The 18,659-nt window shown below is 46.7% G+C and overlaps 1 protein-coding gene across 3 annotated transcripts; it reads right to left on the bottom strand.

Annotated features, from left to right (window-relative positions):
* Window positions 1-696: 696 nt before the first annotated feature.
* On the bottom strand, window positions 697-18,349 carry il17rd (interleukin 17 receptor D). 3 transcript variants are annotated; one of them, XM_078092729.1, is made up of 17 exons: window positions 18,146-18,349; window positions 10,871-10,925; window positions 8,720-8,842; window positions 7,027-7,145; window positions 6,813-6,933; window positions 6,580-6,624; window positions 6,051-6,202; window positions 5,689-5,754; window positions 5,489-5,543; window positions 4,707-4,817; window positions 4,369-4,553; window positions 4,150-4,265; window positions 3,673-3,930; window positions 2,996-3,486; window positions 2,899-2,941; window positions 2,533-2,792; window positions 697-2,216 (listed from the first exon to the last, which is right to left on the bottom strand). In XM_078092729.1, the coding sequence occupies exons 1-17, from the start codon at window positions 18,347-18,349 to the stop codon at window positions 2,101-2,103; spliced, it is 2,520 nt and encodes an 839-aa protein (XP_077948855.1). In that variant the 3' UTR covers window positions 697-2,100. The 3 variants fall into 3 exon arrangements, with proteins under 3 accessions (XP_077948855.1, XP_077948856.1, XP_040060521.2); XM_078092730.1 differs by having other exon boundaries at window positions 2,899-2,987; window positions 3,042-3,486; XM_040204587.2 differs by having other exon boundaries at window positions 2,899-3,486.
* Between the last annotated feature and the right edge of the window lie 310 nt (window positions 18,350-18,659).

The raw sequence follows: 18,659 nt of genomic DNA, 5'->3' as shown, positions 1-18,659 counted from the left end.
TCTGAAATTGCCCACTCTGCACATTAATAATAATTTTACTTTTGGCTAGGACAGGACTTTGTGGTAATTCTGCTCTGAGAAAAAGTACTTATTTCTTATTTCACAAGATACCCAGATTCTGAATCAAAAGCATAAAATAGTATAACCCACTTAAACATAAAGTAGACTACTTATTACGCCAAACAGTTTCATAATAATGTAGTGTATGTTATTCCATTTTGTTGTCACTTTAAGCAGTTTTGGTGAAAATAAAACAACTTGGGAGATTACTCAGACATTGCATTATTCAATTATATTTAACTGTATTTGTCAAATAAATATTTACAAAACACCAACAGCTGCTCAGGTTAGGAGTCTAGAAAATTTCACAAAAAATGAAGAATATCCACAGATTTATCAAGGCATGGACGGGGCCCGGGCTTTTATTTTGAAGGTAGCCCAATGCTGGCTGAGTGTGAGCTTTAGAGGCTCCTGTTGTTTTAAGCATTGACGCCTGGCAGCTCACACACTATGGAGCTGTCTGCTGGCCTCCACGTCACACAACTTAACAAGAACCTCAAACTTGTTCGTCAGCTTCAAGCCGGCGGGAGGTGATTCTCCGCCGTGACGCACTTTGACTTCTTTTGGAGTATTTCTTGTTGAATTTGTGTAGTGTTTTTATCACAAACCCTGAAATGTCAAATATTGAGCGAAAAGATGAAAATAAAGATTTTATTGGATTAATCCATCTATTTCCTGCATTGAGGTACTATAAAACAGTACATTTCTATTGTAAAATGTAGAAAGGATAGTAATACAACAGTCTAAATATACGGACATTTGCAGGGAAGAAAATAATAAAACATTAGAATTCTAATTACAGAGAGGAAACGCTGAATTTTCCAACAAAATAAAAGCGGCAGATTAACCGGAGGACCTCGCTCCGCCTTCAGCAGCAACTCAAGACTTTAAACTTGAGTTGATGCAGAAGTAAAGAGTAATAGTCCGATGCGTGTATCAGATATGAAATATGTGGGATGGGATCAATAAGTGTTGAAGTATCAAGCCATAACTATAATAAATCTGGCTGTTTACTAAATCAAATCCTGACTTGTGATTAAAGTCATAGTTGTTCTACTCTTGGACCTCATGAAAGTCAATAAGAAAATGTGACTGATTTCTTTTCAGGGTATTTATCTCCCGCGCCGTCGTTGCCTCTTTAAAGTTGTCCCTTGACTTTCACAACACGCTCGTTGTTAGAAACGATTGCAAGAAATGCATCTATGAATCTAACATTGATATTTAAAACTTTAAAATATGTAACCCCAGTACTCAAAGTGTTTCCTCGGTGGACTTTAATTGTATGTTCTGAACTTACAATCACTGAATTTCAAACTAACACATATTAAATATTATATTCTTCCACTATTTTATGTCACATTAGCAGGTTTTAGTAGATTTTTTGACAGCTCCGTTTAGTTAACGGTTTGTCGAGAATAAGTTTACAGTTTATTATCCGGTGACGATCCTGGAGACGTTTTAAATAAGGTATGCGGTTAAAACATACGAGAGGAAAAAGTTACTCATTAAATTCAATGAATATTGATCCGAATGTTTCGGTTTCCTTTTCACAATGAACAAAAATGCTCCTCCTAAAATAAAAAAGGCACATAGAACAAAGGACAGTATTCATAGATGCGTATGTGGTTTCTTCCCCTCAAAGTATTTAGTGCGTACTTAATGTTGAGAATAATATAAAAAATATGTTCTGATGTCGCCAACATTCTACATCCAGCAGCTTTTGCTTAAAACAAAACAAAAGCTCTGAAGCCGCGTTCCGCTCGTTTCCATGTAGTTGCCGAGTTCCTGCATCCAAAAGTGCCGCCGCAACATCCGGTCACGCATGAGTCAGCTGTCAATCAATCAATCGGTTGATCGCGGCGTAGTGCCGGAGTGCCGGTCCCCTCTGCCAGCGTCTGGAGATCCAGTCCTTCAAAATAAAATCCTCCAGGCAGAGCGAACAAAGCCCCTTCGGTCGGATGACAGAGGACCTTTTCTAGGGTCCTGAGGTGACATCATCGGGGCTGAACCTCTCTTCTGATTGGCCGGAGGCGTCCCTTCCTACAGCGACGCCACAGGCCCGTCGCTGTGCTCCAAGTGGTGGTGGTGCAGCTGCGCCTTACGGAGGGCGGCGGCGCCGCAGCGGAGCGACGTCACGGCAGGCGGCTCCTCGTCACCTGGAAGACACGGAGGCCGCGTGTGAGGCGCCGTTATCCCCGTCACCCCCCAAATCCCACCTTTATTACTTTGAATTTATTTGAATCAAATTATTCAATTTAATTATCAACTTTTATAAATCGGATTCTCATTTTTCACACGGTCGCTTGTTTCCTATTTGTTTGCATGACCAACGTACCAACGCACCAGTCAGGGAATATAAAGCGGATGTTTGTCTTTTCTTACATTCACTGAAGGACACATGAGGACATGGAACACTTCTATCAGGGCAGATCCAGGCAGTCTGAAGGAGCAGAAACATTAAAACCAGCTCACCGAGCCCCGAGGAGGATGATTCGCTGTCTGCCAGAGAGGAGGAGTCAGCCTGGTCATGTGACAGTCCATCCATCAGGGGAATGGAGAGCTCCGACGAAGGGACGGACGAATCATAGATGCCCGAGTCGCGAGGGGGCGGGACCTCGGGAGGAGAACGGTGGCCTTCCTCCACCTGTGTGAGGAGGGGGCACACCCCGTCCTGGAGGATGGAGGGGGCGGAGGAGGAGGAAGATCCTTCAGGTAATAATCCAGATGTGGACCTAAAGGAACAGAGGGGTCACCAGCGTGAGACCACGCAGGCGCAGTGAAGGTCACGAGGAGGACGCTTCATTCGCTCATCATCAACAGCAAATAACAGCACTTTACCTTGAAGTGGACCCTTGCAGGGACAGAGAGCAGTGTGGCAGACCTGGACTGGGACAGGGATCCGGACTGGGACTGGGGCTGTGGACCAGGTTCAGACCTGGACTGGGACAGGGATCCGGACTGGGACTGGGGCTGTGGACCAGGTTCAGGCTGGGACTGGGACTGGAGCCGGGGGCCAGCAGGAGCGCGTTCCTCCTTGGCGCTCCCTCCGCGAGTGGCGTGTTCACCAGCACCTCGTTGAGCACCAGGCCCGAGTCCAACCTCTGCTGCTCGGGCCGAGACGAGGAGGAGGGGCAGGCGGGCTCGGGGGGCGGACTAGGACCCGGGGCCGCGGGGCCCGGAGGAGGGTCCGAGGAGGGGGCAGGGGGAGCTCCCGACGGCGGAGAAAGCTGCTTCTCAAACCAGTCGGGGTTCTGGCCGACGTGCTGGTGCATGTTGCAGATGGCGACGTACAGCGAGCGTCCGGATCGGCTCCTGAAGTAGTTCCTCCTGGAGACGTTGAGAGGCTGCGACTCGCGCTCGGCCAGACTGGACTGACTGGAGTGAAGCCGACTGAAGAGCTGAGGCAGCTGGTCCATCAGCTTGAACCTGGACACAAGAGAATTTTAAAAAAAGCACCTGTCATACTTCAACTAGTGACAGGACGATGGAGAGAAGACGCGCGAGGCGTGACACCTCGCTGAAGGACGCGAGGCGCTAGACTACGTTCTGCAGCAGGTTGCCGTTTTTTTCTAAAGGTGTTTCTGTCGTTTTTGTCCACAGCCGTGTGGTTACCTGGGGGCCAGACTCAACACGGTGGGGACGTCGTTCTCCGTGGAGTAGTCAAAATAAACCGCCATGTAGCGGTTCAGCTCCTCGGCTCCGCCCCGCTCGCTCTGCTTCGCCATCCGAAGCTTCTCTGCGATCATGGCCACGGCCACAATGAACAGGTCGCCGCCTGATCCACCATTCGAAGAGGTGCTGCCGCCGCCGCCGTTGCTACGGCGACTGACTGGGGTCTTCCCTCTGCGGCTCTTCTTCTCTATGTAGTAGCTGCAGGAAGAGAATACACCCGGTTGAGTTTCAATTTTGATTAATAAAACGTTTAAAATAAATACAAATATGTGAAAACACACCATGACTTTTGACAGATGATCATCAAAAGATCAATGTTTATACTTTTTAGTATTTGGGGGATATTTCCTACATGTGTTTGTTCCACCTAGAGGCCACTGGAGGAACTGCATCTTTGAGAGATAAATAGAAGAGTACCGTAGTCCTTTGGAACAGACGGTGATGATGAAGTCGGCTTCGTCCAGCTGTCTGCTGAGCCACGACATCTGACCCTCCCTGCACATCTCCAGATGCTCCCACACGTCCAACACCACCTGAACGCGAGTGAAGGTGGATTAAACAAGCGCACCCTTCAGCACAGATCTCCTTCTCACGCTGCACCGCCGTGACACGGGCGCCCCGTGTGCTCCGTCGCACCTCACAGCTGCAGAAGTCCTGCAGGAAGTAGGCGAAGCTCTGGATGACGGCGAGGTGTTTGGGACAGTCCCGGTTGGAGTAACAGACGAAGACTTTGGGGCGGGGCCACGGCCGCTCTGCGTTCAATGCTGCGCTGTGATTGGACGACTCGCTGCTCTCCTCGTCCAGCTGGCTGTAGATGTTCTCTAAGGGGAGACAAACGTGTGAGAATAACGAGGCATCTTTCCACTCTGAATGCAACTGTCCTTTCATTTAAATATCAAATCAACGCCTTTTACTTTACGTATGAACTGGTGCTTTAGTGAAAGCACTTCCTTAGGAAGCCACAGAACTCTCACCCTGCTGTTTCTTGCGACACATGACAGTGAAGAGAGTGGCGAAGGCCGACATGACGACCAGAGGCACCGTGATGGCCATGGCCCGGATAGGCCCCGCCCAGGTGGAGTGGACTGGAGAGGAAATCAAACGCACCCATCATGAGACAAAAGCATCATTGACGTCCCCCACATCAAATGGAGGTCTTTAGCTTCTGTCCCAGGACGCTGAATATTCGAGAGGTGTGCAATAAAAAGAGGCTCAAATCTTTCTTATCTGATTGGTTGACCAAGAAGAGGGCGGGCTTAAAGCGGACCATTGCTGCACAGTTCCAGATTGATTGACAGAACGATGTCATATTGTTATTTTTTTACTTACATTTGGTTGGATCTGGTTTAAGGGACCAGACAAAATATTTAGTTTTACAGGAAAAGATAATATAAAGATTTTGGTGTAAAATATAAAGATAATTTATTTAGCATATATTGTTTATATGTTTATATACAGTGTATGCAGAGGATTTGATCTAAACGGGCCACAAATTATTTATTTTCATTACATCTTGATTATAGAGCAACATAATGCTACTATACGACAACTATGTAACAATTATGGGATAGTGGCAGAAAGAGTGTCATTGAAGTGGATGAGTCATGTCCCCTCTACTTATTATCAGACCTGTTGCCCTGTAGAGAGACCGTGTGTACAGCTTCTCCTGATGCAAACGGAATATAATCATCCGTTTTAGCACTTTGTATTTATAGAGATTAGCGTGCTCTTGTGCGTGTTGCTGTGTGTGTCTCACCCTGGCTGACGTAGTACTGAGATTGCCTCCTTGTCACGTTACCGTCGTCTCTCAGCTGACAGAGAAAAGTTGTGGGAAATAAAGGAAACATAATTATGAATTAAGTCTCCAAACACCCCAATATGAAGTTGATATTCTTGGTGTTTTAAATGATTTAAGTGCACGTATAAAGGTTCAGACATAAAGCTGGGCTTACGGACCTCGATGGTGTAGGTCCCCGGAGTGAGGTTCTGGAGGATGCATGTAGTTCTGTGCTGGTTCACATCCTGAAAGAATAGACAGAAACCGATTCAAAACTCAGCTACGCCTGCAAGTGGCGCCGCTCTCCTGCTTTCACCTACAAGGTAACGGAGCGTGGAAGTGTGATTCACACAACTAAAAGTAGTGTTTCAAAGCGAAGTCAGTGACGAGTCTTATCAGTTTACCGCTCCGTACTTTCCCTCCTCTACTCCCCTTGGCGGTGTTATCGACTGGAAGTGGTTATTTCACTTAAGTAGAAGAGGCGTCATCCTCCTTTCTGACGGCAGAACGGGGGAGACTTTGCCAACCCGGCAGCACTCACTGGTTTGCAGCGCTGCTGTCTGAAGGGCCCGTCCTGCCGCAGTTTGTAGTACAGGAAGTAGAAGTGGAAGCCGAAGGAGGCCGGCGCCTGGTCGAACGCCACGTGGAGGTTCGATCCCAGCTGGGACACGTTCAGGGTCTTTGGCTTCCAGACTGCAGACAGAAACCAAAAGAATAAACCTCCACCGACGTGTTTAATGGAATCAGCAGCACAAAAGTATGAATTAAATGTTTGTATTATCGTTATACATTTTGTTTTAGTACGGAAATTTGATTATATTAAGAAGCCGCCTCTCTGGTTTCTGATCTCTGTTTTAAAACTTCACCGGTTGTCTTGATGAATTCACTCATTCAACTTCTTCATATTGAGGTGACGCCGAGCTTCTCCGTGTTGCTGATTGGATTAAATTAATGTTGTGAACTGAAAGTTAAAACCAGTTTGTGGAAACGGGCGTCCACATTTAAACCGCTGGACTGACTCAGTCCACACGTTGCCACGGTGACGACGACGACGACGCGGAGGAACTTACATGGTTTGCAAACCAGGTTGTCTGATCCCAGGAGCACTTCACACGCTGTTAAATGAAAACACACACAAACAAAGGTTATGTTCTACTTTGTGAACTAATAAGCGTCACGGAGTTAGTGACACAGTAATAACAGGAGCAGCACGACACACCGCAGATGGACCGCAGAGAAAGATCCCACTCATGAGTTATGGTGACGATGAGAGGTTCTAAGCTAAGCTGGCCAGCTGACTCACAGTTGGTTCTGAGGAAGGCGGGAGGGAAGAAGCTCTCGTTCATCAGAGTCGGGAAAGGAACCACGCGAACCATGTAGTCGGTGTCAAAGGTCAACCCGCTGAACGGCTGGCTGCTCAGCTTCTGAAGGGGTCAAACGACAACGAATCCTCAATGAATCATAGAAAGGAGTCAGGAAACGACAGCCCGATTCCCCGGCGTGGTTTGGGCTCCCACCGTGTTCTTGTAGGAGTAGTTGAGCTGTCGAGGGTCTTTGAGGAGGAGATGTTGACACTGTTTCCCTTCTGGCTTTTTTTCCTCCAGATAAACCCTGAAGCCTTTAATGTGTTCGATTCCTGAGGGGACAAAGCAACACGTTCAGCCATCCACATCCCCACTTGCTTCCTTCCCTCCATTCCTCTGTCCCTTCTTGTTTCCTCTCATCGCCACCTTTTACCGTCGTTCCCTTTCCTCCCTTTCACTCGTTGGTCCCCCCTCCTCTCCTCTCCATGGTTTCCTCCCCTTCACTCCTGTCCTCTACTTTAGTCTCCTTTCTTTCCAGCACTCATTTATTTGTTTCCTCTCCGCTTCTCCGGTTTCTTCTCTCCACCCATTTCCTCCTTTCCTTGTCGTTTCCCCATATGCCCAGCTGTCTCCTCCTTGCTCCCTCCCCACCGTTTTCTCTCCTTTCCTTGTTCCTTTGCTCTCAAACTTGTCCTCGTCGCCTCTCCTTGTTTTCTTGCCTCCTCTCGTCGCTTCCTTTCCCTTCCCATTCTTTTCCTATTGTTTCCTTCCTCCTTCTCTTATTATTCCCTCCTCTTCACCCTCTTCCCTTCACTCCTACTCTTCTCATTTCCGCTTCAATTGAAATATTACACATTGTGGATTAAATATTGTGTCCACACATGAACTTCTCTTTTCTCCCCACCTTCCCTCTTTGCTTCCTTTCACCCCTCCGAGCCGCCGCTCTCCTTCCCTTTATCTCTTCCTTCCCTCGTTTCCTCCCCCTCTCTGCCCTTTGAAGGCACGTCTGTCTTGTAATTGCACCTTTACATCCACAGGACATGTTTTTCCTATTAGCTCTGTGGGGAGGAAGGCGGGTGGAACAGGTTTTTCTGTCCCGAGGCAGATTCCTGAACATCTCTCAGCGTTTCTCCTGCAGTCAAAGACGGACGAGGCAGTTCTGCATATTAGCGACGGCGGTGTTCTGTTCACACGTTTGCTCGTTCATGGTCCCTGAAGGACGAATCCCACTGGTTTTGGTGATAAGATATTTAAACTTCACTCCATGATGAGTATCACGTAATCACATGAGACTAGAAACAACGCATCAAGCTTCCATCTTTTTCTTTTGGCGGCGCGACCCCCCCCTCCGACCCCCCAACCCAGAGTGCAGATATCAGGTTCTGCAGGACGCCGGCCTCCTTCGTGACGCACGTTCAGAGGACGGCGATGACGTCCCAACACTGGCTTGTGAGTGTCCCTCTGCGTGAAAACAGGCTGTGGAACACGGCGCTCGGGCCGTCCTCATCACGCATCTGCAAACCCCAACGAACCAGAAGCCTCCTCGAACCTGCAGGCCGCTAAATCACACGGGACACGACTCTTCAGGGGACGGATTCTGTCTCCGTGTAGGAAAACAACCGGCTGCATTGTTCCACAAAGAGAGAGAGAGGTTCTCCTTTCACCGAGCGCACACACACACACACACACACACACACACACACACATTCCTTCACGGTCTAATGTGGTATTGTAGTGCGAGATGTGATCCTCTCGCTTATTCTAACACACGCACACACACACTTGTGTAACCGGACGGATTTGAGCACCTTGAAGTTTTCTACCTTCCCTCCCTCCCTCCCTCCCTCTAGCTCCTCCCCTGAAGACGAAGCTCGGGGCGCAGCGGTTTGGCGGACGAGGCGGGTACCTAGTGGACTGGCGGCCCAGTGGACGACCACGGCGGCCTGATCGTCGCACGCCAGATGGCTGAAGGAGACGTCGGAGACCGTGTGGATCACGTGTTTCCCCAGCGGGTAGTTGAGCGAACAATCTGCGGGGCGAGAGACAAGCGCACGTATGAATCATCGCTCGCCGCCATCGCGACTCCTCTAGAGAAGCTTCATCGCCGTCTTTTCCTCAGTTTCTCTACAAGTTAGTCCTACATTCAAAAAATACCTTATGAATGCATTAAAAGTAAAAGTACTCATTATCCTTAATGTCCTTTTTTCATAACAATGGATATAAAAATACAATATCATTGCATTCTAATTCTTGATGCATTAACATGTAAAACAACTAAACTCTGCATAAGTTTAAATACTCCTTAATAGTTTCAACTACAATAACGCCAAATCATTTATTAGTTGATCTATATTCTGATGTGTTATTGGGAACCTGATAAGTAACTTTTTACTTGGTTGTCAAATAAGTGTGTAGTGTGGTAAAAAGTTCCTTAAGTTCGAGAGGAAATAGGAAATATAGAACTGTCAATCATGTTTTTATAAACCACATTCATTCGACCACCATCAGTACGCCTCCTCCTGTTCTTGACATTTGTCTCGTGTTAGGACAGAGATGGAGAGGAAGAGGAGGAAGAGGAGGAGCAGCCAGCCATAAAACCGAGAGGGATCGGAGGAGAAAAGCCCGACTTAGGGGGCAGAAAGAAAAGGGGCGGGAGCTCAGACACGACTGATTGCTTCCCTTTCCTCCTGCCGGCCGTCGATTGGCGGAGGGGATTGGGGTGAGGAAGAGGAGGAAGAGAGGGCAGAAGAGGAGCTTAAAAGGGGACGCAAGTCACTGCTCCTCTTCCTCTCGTCCTCCTCAAAGCCGGATCATGTTCAGGGCTAAAGGAGAAGGTCACGGCTGGTCGCTCCTCTTCCTCCTTCCATCATAATAAAGCTTCTCCTTTGAACGTCCTGACGGGGGAGTTGTGGCCATTTGTGCCTCCTCTTCCTTCTTTTTGCATTAATAAGCAAACAGGAGGAGATATCAACGTACGCATTAACTACTAGTACTTTGACTATTACATCAGTTTCCATTGGTGACCTCCTGGAGGTCAAAGGTCACCCTCATTTATATTCCCTATGACGTCAGTGCTTCTGACTTTCCTTCATCCTCCAAAAGCTAGAAGGTCAGAGGAAAGGAAGCAGTGATGTGTATCACTCCCTCACACACACACACACACACACACACACACACACAATGAGCTGGTTGTGATTGTCATGGTAAAACACCTCAGTGCTTTACTTTGGCTTTAAGTGTGCAGGTTTCAACAATTTTTCCGGTTCTGAAGAACAGGAAGCGTCGCATGACCTCTGACCTCTGACCTCTGGATTACTGGTGACTGACCTGGGAAGTATTAAGATTAAAAGAAAGGAAAATCTGTTTTCTGGAATGAAAGAATCTGAATATTGAGGGATGGGTATTGGACAAATGGGTTTGAGTTCATTCAACATTACCGTAATAATAATATACTCTTTTGAACATAACCGAAACCTGAAAACTTCACTTTGGGTTTCGTCAAGTTTTAAAAGGTATTTTGATGTTTAAAACCGTTTTTACACTTAATTTAATTCTGATCTTTCGCTCTTTTAAGGAGGGAAAAATGGTTAACGTGCAGTCTGATGGAGGGTCTTTTTATAGCTTGAAAGCTGTAAAAAGACACACACACACACACACACACACACACACACACACACACACACACACACACACACACACACACACACACACACACACACACACACACACACACACAAAGAGTCATCTCAAAGTGCGTCTCGCTCATGGCCATGGACAAAGGTAGGAGGCAGGGATCGGCCACGGCTCAGAAACTTGACTTTTGGAGAGAAAAGAACAAAAGAGGAAGAGGAGGAAGGAGGAGGAAGAGCAAACGGCTGGAGATTTGGGCCACTTTCGATTTTTCCTGCCGGGTCACATGAAGACAAGTAGAAACAAATAAAGAGCGAAGCTTTGGCCTGTGAGGTGAGGAGCTTGATGGCGAAACACCAGCCTGCTTGGAACAGAACCAAAGCATTTGTACATGAAACGAATGGTCCAGATTTACAGAATAACTCACTGTCAGCTCGGAAGGTGACGGCCGACCGGCGACTTCCATCTGCAGCAGACGGAACCTGAGAGACAAAGAGACAGAAAGAGATTTATTTTATTTGCGTCATTTAAAAAAGGTTTACTCTGTTCCACTCGGTGTCTCATGTAATGAGTGAACATGTGTGCAGGTAGCAGTCAAAGCTAAAACTACACTGAGTGCAGCTTTACAACTAATACACAAGTAATAAGCATAGTGACATAATAAGAACTGTGGCGTAAACATGACGTAATAACGCTAATACCGTAAACACAAGGGGATTCATTCCGTTAGCACAGCCGCTAGCTTTAGCTGCTCCTCTCTGACCGAGTAGAAACGACACCACGTGACTTTGATTTCTGCTCCTGCAGCTTCTGGGAAATCTTCCAGAAAATTCCACCTGGATTTAGTTTTTTTTGGAATAAAAAACAACAACTACCGGAGCGTTTTTGGTTCTACTGGACTTTAGTCCAAGCTTCAACTTATATATTCAATACAATAAGACGGCAGGCAGAGGAACAGTCGACGAGCCGTGACGTAAAAACTGAGGCGTGAAACTGGAGCTACAGTTACCCAGAATCCCTTTCACCGTGTCCCCCACACAAAAACGCGGAGCTGCGTTTCCGCTGAGCAGCTTTACAGCTTTGACCTCGTTTTCATGTTGCCGCACGCACACGCACACGCAGACGCACGCACACACGCACGCACACCTTGTTACAGAGGCGTCAAACTGTGGTCTCACTCACAGACCACGGACACACACCTGAAACCAATCAGACCGACTCCCCGCTGAGTGTGCGTGTTGGACAGAATCTGGCATACTTATTATTCCGAACCCTAAAAACCAAGATCTTAACCTCCGACGGGAAAATATCTCCTCAGAGGGACAGAAAGGCACTCGCACAGTTCCAACCAATCCCGGGCCCTTTTTTCATTACATACGCCGCCCTCAGTGTGCCTCCGCTGCTGACCTCTGACCTGTGGAGGTTTGCATGCTGCTGCGTGCACAGATGTCCTGCTGGCAGCATGAAATGGGCGGCTAATTAAAATCAAGGAGAGCTTTTTAATGACGGCACAAAGAGAAAAAGGAAAACACCCTGGATTTAAATGTGAAAAGTAGGATTAGCGCCTCGCCGAAGCCCCGGAGTTTCAGTCGGTATTTCCTTCAATACCATCAGACATTTGAATGAGGTACTTTCATTAAGTACAGGCTTTTTTAAAGTAATTACCAAAAACTTGCAGTGACACAGTGACCTTTGAGCCCCTTTATTCCAATCAGCTCATTTTTAAAACAAAGTGGACATTTGTACAGTTAAGAACCATGTTGAATGTGTTCCTGAGGTATCGCATTCAGGACCACGGTCCGAAAATAAGAGGTTTTGACCAAAGGTTTGACATGAAAGTCTCATTTGATGATGATTGGTGAATTAGTAGATTAGTTGATACTACCAAGTTACTACTGGTGACGAGAGTAACAATTCATCAGACAAGCAGACGGAGAAAGACACTCTTCCTGTCGCCAGGTGTTTCTGGCTGGTAATGACCCCCCCGAGGCCCGACCAGCGAACAACTGCAGAAAACAAGTTTTAAAAAAAGAGGAAGAAGGAGCAGCTTATTACCCATTTGTAACTCCAGACTCACTATGTCAACTTTTTTTAAATGACTACAAAGAACCAAAGAAAACTACAAATCCAGAAACGAGCATAACAGAATTTCCCTCGGGAAACCCCGAACACACACACACACACACACACACACACACACACACACACACACACACACACACACACACACACACACACACACACACACACACGCACACGGCCTCCGAGTCGGTAATCAGGAAGCCAATTGCAGGCTCTTCTAGCTGCACATTAGCAGAGATTAATCACATTGCTGGAGGCAAGGGAGGAGGGAAGGAGGAGAGGATACAAGGGAGACCTCAAAGAGGCGGGGATGCAGCAAACCGAGGCTTAGGAGAGGGGGGAGTGGGGCATGATGGGAGAAGCAATCAGCGAGTCTGCAGAGGAGGAAGGAAGTGAGGAAGAAGAGATGGAGGCATCTGATTAACTTCTTCAATTACAGCATTCAAGGTTCACGTAGCAGACTTCTCCTCGCCCTCGTTTTGTTTGGGCCGACCGGACCAGTTCCAGATGTGGAACAGAGGACATGGTGTGCACACACACACACACACACACACACACACACACACACACACACACACACACACACACACGATGACTCTAATCAACAAACTGCTCATGAAGCGAGGTAAAAAGCGGCTTGAAGAACTCGGTTTGGGGAACCAGGAACTTTAAGCTTTGTTACTTTTATAAGTCTCTCTTTAGCTTCCTTTTTTGTTGCACAATTATTCATGCAAAGAACGGAGTGCAATGATTACAGGTGTAAATATGGATGAATTGATTCAATAATCAAAGATCCTCCCGACACAAACCCTGTGATCCCCTTTAAGGAGCTTTGTTTGGAGTTGATTGCGAATTGAACAGATTGTTTTGGTGTCTCTCCTGTTTTGAATCATTAAATCGCACCGGGCCGGACTTTGTCACATCGGCCATCGAATCCTTTCCCAAAGAATCACTAGAGCATTCTATCGAGGGAAGCTTTTGATTTGCCGTCAAGGGGGCATTATTTAGGGACAACAGGGAGTATTACAGGTCAGACAGATACAAAAAGCTCCAGTAAAGAAATGTCATGAAGACGTTCGCAGGAAGACTTTCGTGGTCAAACTAACCGTTTCTTTCAGCCTTTTAAATGACGCAATAAAGAACCCAACACTCAGGCGGTACGTGCATGCCACGTTGATGAGGGTTCATGCAAAAACCTCAGGGCAAAAAACCCCTCTTAATGTCTTCCTGTTACACACACACAGCTACAAACACTACCACATGGGGCAACATGGCTGCAAGGGAATATACCCGTGTGTGTTTGTGTGCGTTTCACTCCACTCGTGTCTGCTATGCTGAAACCAGGTGGTTTGTTCTCATCGCTCTGGCGACGTGCATCAGCTCCGCCCCTTTTGCGTCGAGGAGGTGTGTAAATCAAACGTATCAACTGGAGAGACGGCGATAGGTTCCCACAGTCCGTACCGATAAATGATAGAAATAAAATCTAACACTAATCACGTCTGATCTCGGCTCTGCAGCTCCAGTGGAGGAACAAGTCCAGGAACAAAGCTACAACACGTTAGGTGCAACAATGCAAACTGTGTGTGTGTGCGTGCATGTGTGTGTGCATGTGTGTGTGTGTGTGTGCGTGTGCATGCTCGGGGGCAGCCAACCAGAGATTTCCCACCACATTAACAAAACCTGCAGCTTCCTCCTCCTGCATGACTGCTCCTCAATGACCCCCCCACCCCCTTTGCTTCATCACACCTCCTCCCCCCTCCCAGGAGGAGCTGCTGCTCTCCTGCTGGGGGGAGGGGGGTGGGGGGGGGTCTCTGTCTCGTCACACAGACCGGGCCGGGCCAAATCCAGACTTTCTTTGAGCGGGCACAAACCCACATTTGGTCCCGAGGAAGCAGCGTGAGTGTGAAAGAAAAGAAGCGGAGAACGCGGTCATGTGACCTGCAGCGACAGGCCGAGTGCAATAAGCTGCTCGTATTTACATAACATGCATCTGAGAAAGAAGAAAGGTGGACGAATCAGCAAAAGCAGCACAAATTAGGACCCGAGTTACAAACTGAGATGAGCTTGATTAGATGTTTTGATAGAAACATTTCAGGCTTGTGTTAAAAAGTATTGGAGGTTCACCCACACAATGCAATCAATATATGAGACGTTCAAAAGGCTGCAAATAAGCCTCCTTTTCACGTCCCAATTGTCCAAAACAACGCTAAGCAAGACACAACCGTCCATGCTTGCAAGCAGCAAAGGAGACCCTGATTTATGACAGAAAAGAGGCAAACTACTCAGAGCCACCAAGCATTCCTTAAAGCAACAAACGTGGACACAAACACGGAGAGAGACTCCGAACAAACAGACAGAGTTAAAGAGGGAAAGAAGCAGATGAAGAATCCAGAGAGATGACGAAAGGCTGAGCGATTTGCCGGTGCGTCTTCCTCCGCTGAGACAGATGTGATGGCTTCAGCAGATGTGTTCAGGCAGAGACCTAAATCATCTCCGATTCCGTCCTTCAGCAGGAACCTGACTTATGGAGCTAAAAAAAAGGGGTTTCAGGCGAATGAGTGAATTGTGGCTGAGGTTTCATCCGACGGTAAAACAGCGACAGGTAGATTATCGACAGGGAGGATTCTATGAGGCTGGGGAGGTACAGCAAACCATCATCCCGTCTCCTGGAGAACAATCAGAGAAATGAAAGTGGAAATACGGCTTCACGTCCCAAAGTAACCCACCAGAAGTGTCTCCTGATGAGGTCAAAGTTCAGTCTGGTTCAGCTTTTTGGTTCTGGAGGCCCCGGTATATTTATGAAGTGCTAAAGACGGAGTTATCTGTTCATTCTCATGCATTTGTTTAAACGTGTTTGCGTCATATATGTCATTATGTTAAGGGAACTCATTTCTATAGCAATGGGATACAGTGGAAGGTCTTATGTCAAGCTTTAATTAGAGTGTCTGTATGCGTTTACTCGTCTTCACCGCTTTCCCTGGTGCTAAAACTAATAAACCAAACAAAGAGTCAGAGAACAAAAGAAACACATTCTGGCAAAAGGTGCTTGTGCTGAATGCTGCTTTACGTTGTTCTAAAAAGCTTCTTTAAAACGTAAACTAAAACAAAGGCCTTTTTGACCTTGTTGCTTAATCAATTATAATAAAAAGTAATAAGTAAATACTCAGGGCCCTTTTTGAAACCCGAAGCCAACACGTAAAACCAGCAGAGCTTTTATGGGTCTCTACCACACACACACACACACACACACACACACACAGATCTAATAACCTCACACCTGTAGAATAGCAGGTCCCCCCCCCTTCCAGCAGCCTTTGATGTGTGTGTTTCTGAAAAGAGGGGGGAAGCAGGAAGGGGGCTGGGGGGGGCACACAGAGACGGGGTGTGCGTGTGTGGTGTTTTGTGTGTTTGGGGGTTGTAAGAAGGAATGTTTCAGGAGAGTAAACAGTGTGAAGGCTTCCTGTAAAAAACACTTCAAAGCCAAAGAGAGGAAACCAGGATGAGACACACACACACACACACACATACACACACACACACACACACACAGGCAGGTTCATCTATCAGCACAGGTAAATTTAAACCCTATGCACATACATGATCATCACGAACATGAAGAGGAAAATCATATCACTGACTTTTGAAAACCTAAAACCTGAATCTGCGTGTGACTTTCTTTAAGTTTCTTTTAACTTTCCCACAACACTCTATTGCTAAAACGATGATTGATCCAGGAGCCGATCAACAATCGCCAACTACGCTGATCATCAAGAGTGAACATTGACTCTTCATTTATATCAATGAACAGGTAAATAGGTGTGAGTCAAGTTAATTCATTTAGTATAAGCTATTAATCAAATTGGCCAATGAATATGCCGAAATTAACTCAAAGGAACAGAAATCAATAATAAAATGACCCAAATGATAGTAAACTCAAACTGTTCACAAAACAATAATTAATCAATAATAAAGCTAATAAATAAATAAAGCTAGAAAAACATGCAGATCAATCGACACATTTAAAAAACGTTTAGCAACGCCACACAGGGGACCTCACCATAGTTACCCATTGGTAACCATGGTGATCCGTCACTTTAGCCATTGGCAGTGACATCAAAATCATCATTCTGATCATCTGAAGTTTGGGGAAAGTTGACATTTTTCTGAGATTCAAGATTTTCAAACGAACTGACAGTAAGAAAAAAATAAAAAAAAAGGTACGATAACAAAGTTCTTCAAAATTCAGAAACAAAAACTAAAGAAAAGGATGTTTGGCATCAGAGTGAAGGAGTAAAAGGTATCGAGGCGTCACGTTAAAATGTTATGTTATCTGAAGACCTTCTGCCACCAAGACGTGTGGTGGTGTGGTCAAGTGGTGGAGCGGGCTGAACAGTGGTAAGCGGTGGTAAACGGTGGTAAGCGGTGGTAAATAGTGGTAAGCGGTGGTAAACGGTGGTAAGCGGTGGTAAATAGTGGTAAGCGGTGGTAAACAGTGGTAAACAGTGGTAAACAGTGGTGCATTCATGGCCAGGAACAAAGCTGCTGGTACAGGAGCAGAATGTGGAGGTGGTGCATCAACTCGCATATTCCTGTTTTCCACATCAAAAGTTTTTAACAGAACACACAAAAAGGAGGACATCAGCTTTATGTCCTGTGATTCCACGGAGCCACAAAACTCAGACGGAAAGAAGTGAGGCCGCTGTGCTTTTAGATCCATGTGAAATATTTGTAATTAAGCACCAAGAAGCCATTAAACAATCATTTCCTCTTTAACCGCTGGCTCTCTGATTTTGTCGGCCTGCAAGAATAACCAACAACTGTCACACGGCTTGCACGCAGAATGTAACCAAACACAAAACCTGACACAGAAAAGACCCACAAGACCTCAAAACAGGAAATGTCCAATGACCATTTTCTTTATAGGAGTTTGGAGTGAAGCAGCAGGTCAACCTCATCTGACTGGGGACTTCCAGCCTTCTTATCTTGATACACTTTAAACAGGTTGTGCATCCAAACGCCAAAAAAACACATAAACACGAGGTTTGAGGGTCACTTTTCCATTCAGCACAGATCCACAACTAAATACGAAGTCGTAACGTGAGTTGAAACCAGTTGTAAAATGTAGATGCTTGAGTCCTCTGTGGCAGACACCGCGCATGCCGAACTAGGCAAGTAAGCCAGACTCGTTTTAAAAAGGCTTTAAGTCCGTTTACTGAGATCTGCAAATCTTACTGATGAGCGAGTGAACGTTAAATTCTGTTTCGTGCGCAACGTAACGTGCAAACGGGACGAACCGCGGAGCTGCAGCTCCAGGCAGGTGAGAAAGGTAACCGAGAGTTTAACAACAAAAAATTCCGACACACGATAGTTTCGACAAATTACACCTCAGCAAGTTCACACACTCAAACTGGTAGAAAGAGAACACAACCAGACGGACACGGCTCCGAACTTCTTCTTCTCCTTGGGCCGTTGAGACGAAGCACCAGCGAGCCTCCAAAGTCGTCCGAAGCGGCTCCGTCAGCGAGTCGCTTCACAGCAACTGTTGCGCCTCGCTACCTTGTAGCCTCGCTACCTTGTAGCCTCTTCGCCTTGTAGCCTCGCTACCTTGTAGCCTCGTTACCTTGTAGCCGCACCGCTCCTGGTTCGCCCGCTTGGTGCCGGAGGTCGTGGATCCAGCGGAGGCGCCCAGCAGCACAAACAACCCGCAGAGAGAGACGAGGGAGCTCCGCGGCGCCGCCATTCCTGCCGCAAGCCAGGACGACTCTGAGAGGCTCAGAGAGGGAGCGCGAGGAGGCGCGAGGAGGCGCGGGGAGGCGCGCCTCATCGTGCGTGTGTGTGTGCGTGTGGATGGGTGTACGCGCGCGCTTTTGTTTGTTATCCACCTTTGTGGGGACCTCGTTGATAGAATATTACATTACATTATATTACATTACATGTCGTTTATCTGACGCGTTTATCCAAAGTGACAATAAGTGCATTTCAACCATGAGGATACAAACGCAAAAGAGCAAGAAAGTGCAATTTAATCAAATAAGTGCTATAGATTTTATTATTTTAGATTTTATTTATACATTAATCCGGTCCTCACTTTATCAGAGAGGCGTTGAGGGTTAAACCAGCGGAAAGTAACTTAG

The sequence above is a fragment of the Gasterosteus aculeatus genome, chromosome 17, assembly GCF_964276395.1.
Source record: "Gasterosteus aculeatus chromosome 17, fGasAcu3.hap1.1, whole genome shotgun sequence".
NCBI classification, from domain to species: domain Eukaryota; kingdom Metazoa; phylum Chordata; class Actinopteri; order Perciformes; family Gasterosteidae; genus Gasterosteus; species Gasterosteus aculeatus.
Note: the sequence above shows the minus strand (reverse complement) of the source record. Positions and strands in the feature narration are given on the sequence as shown.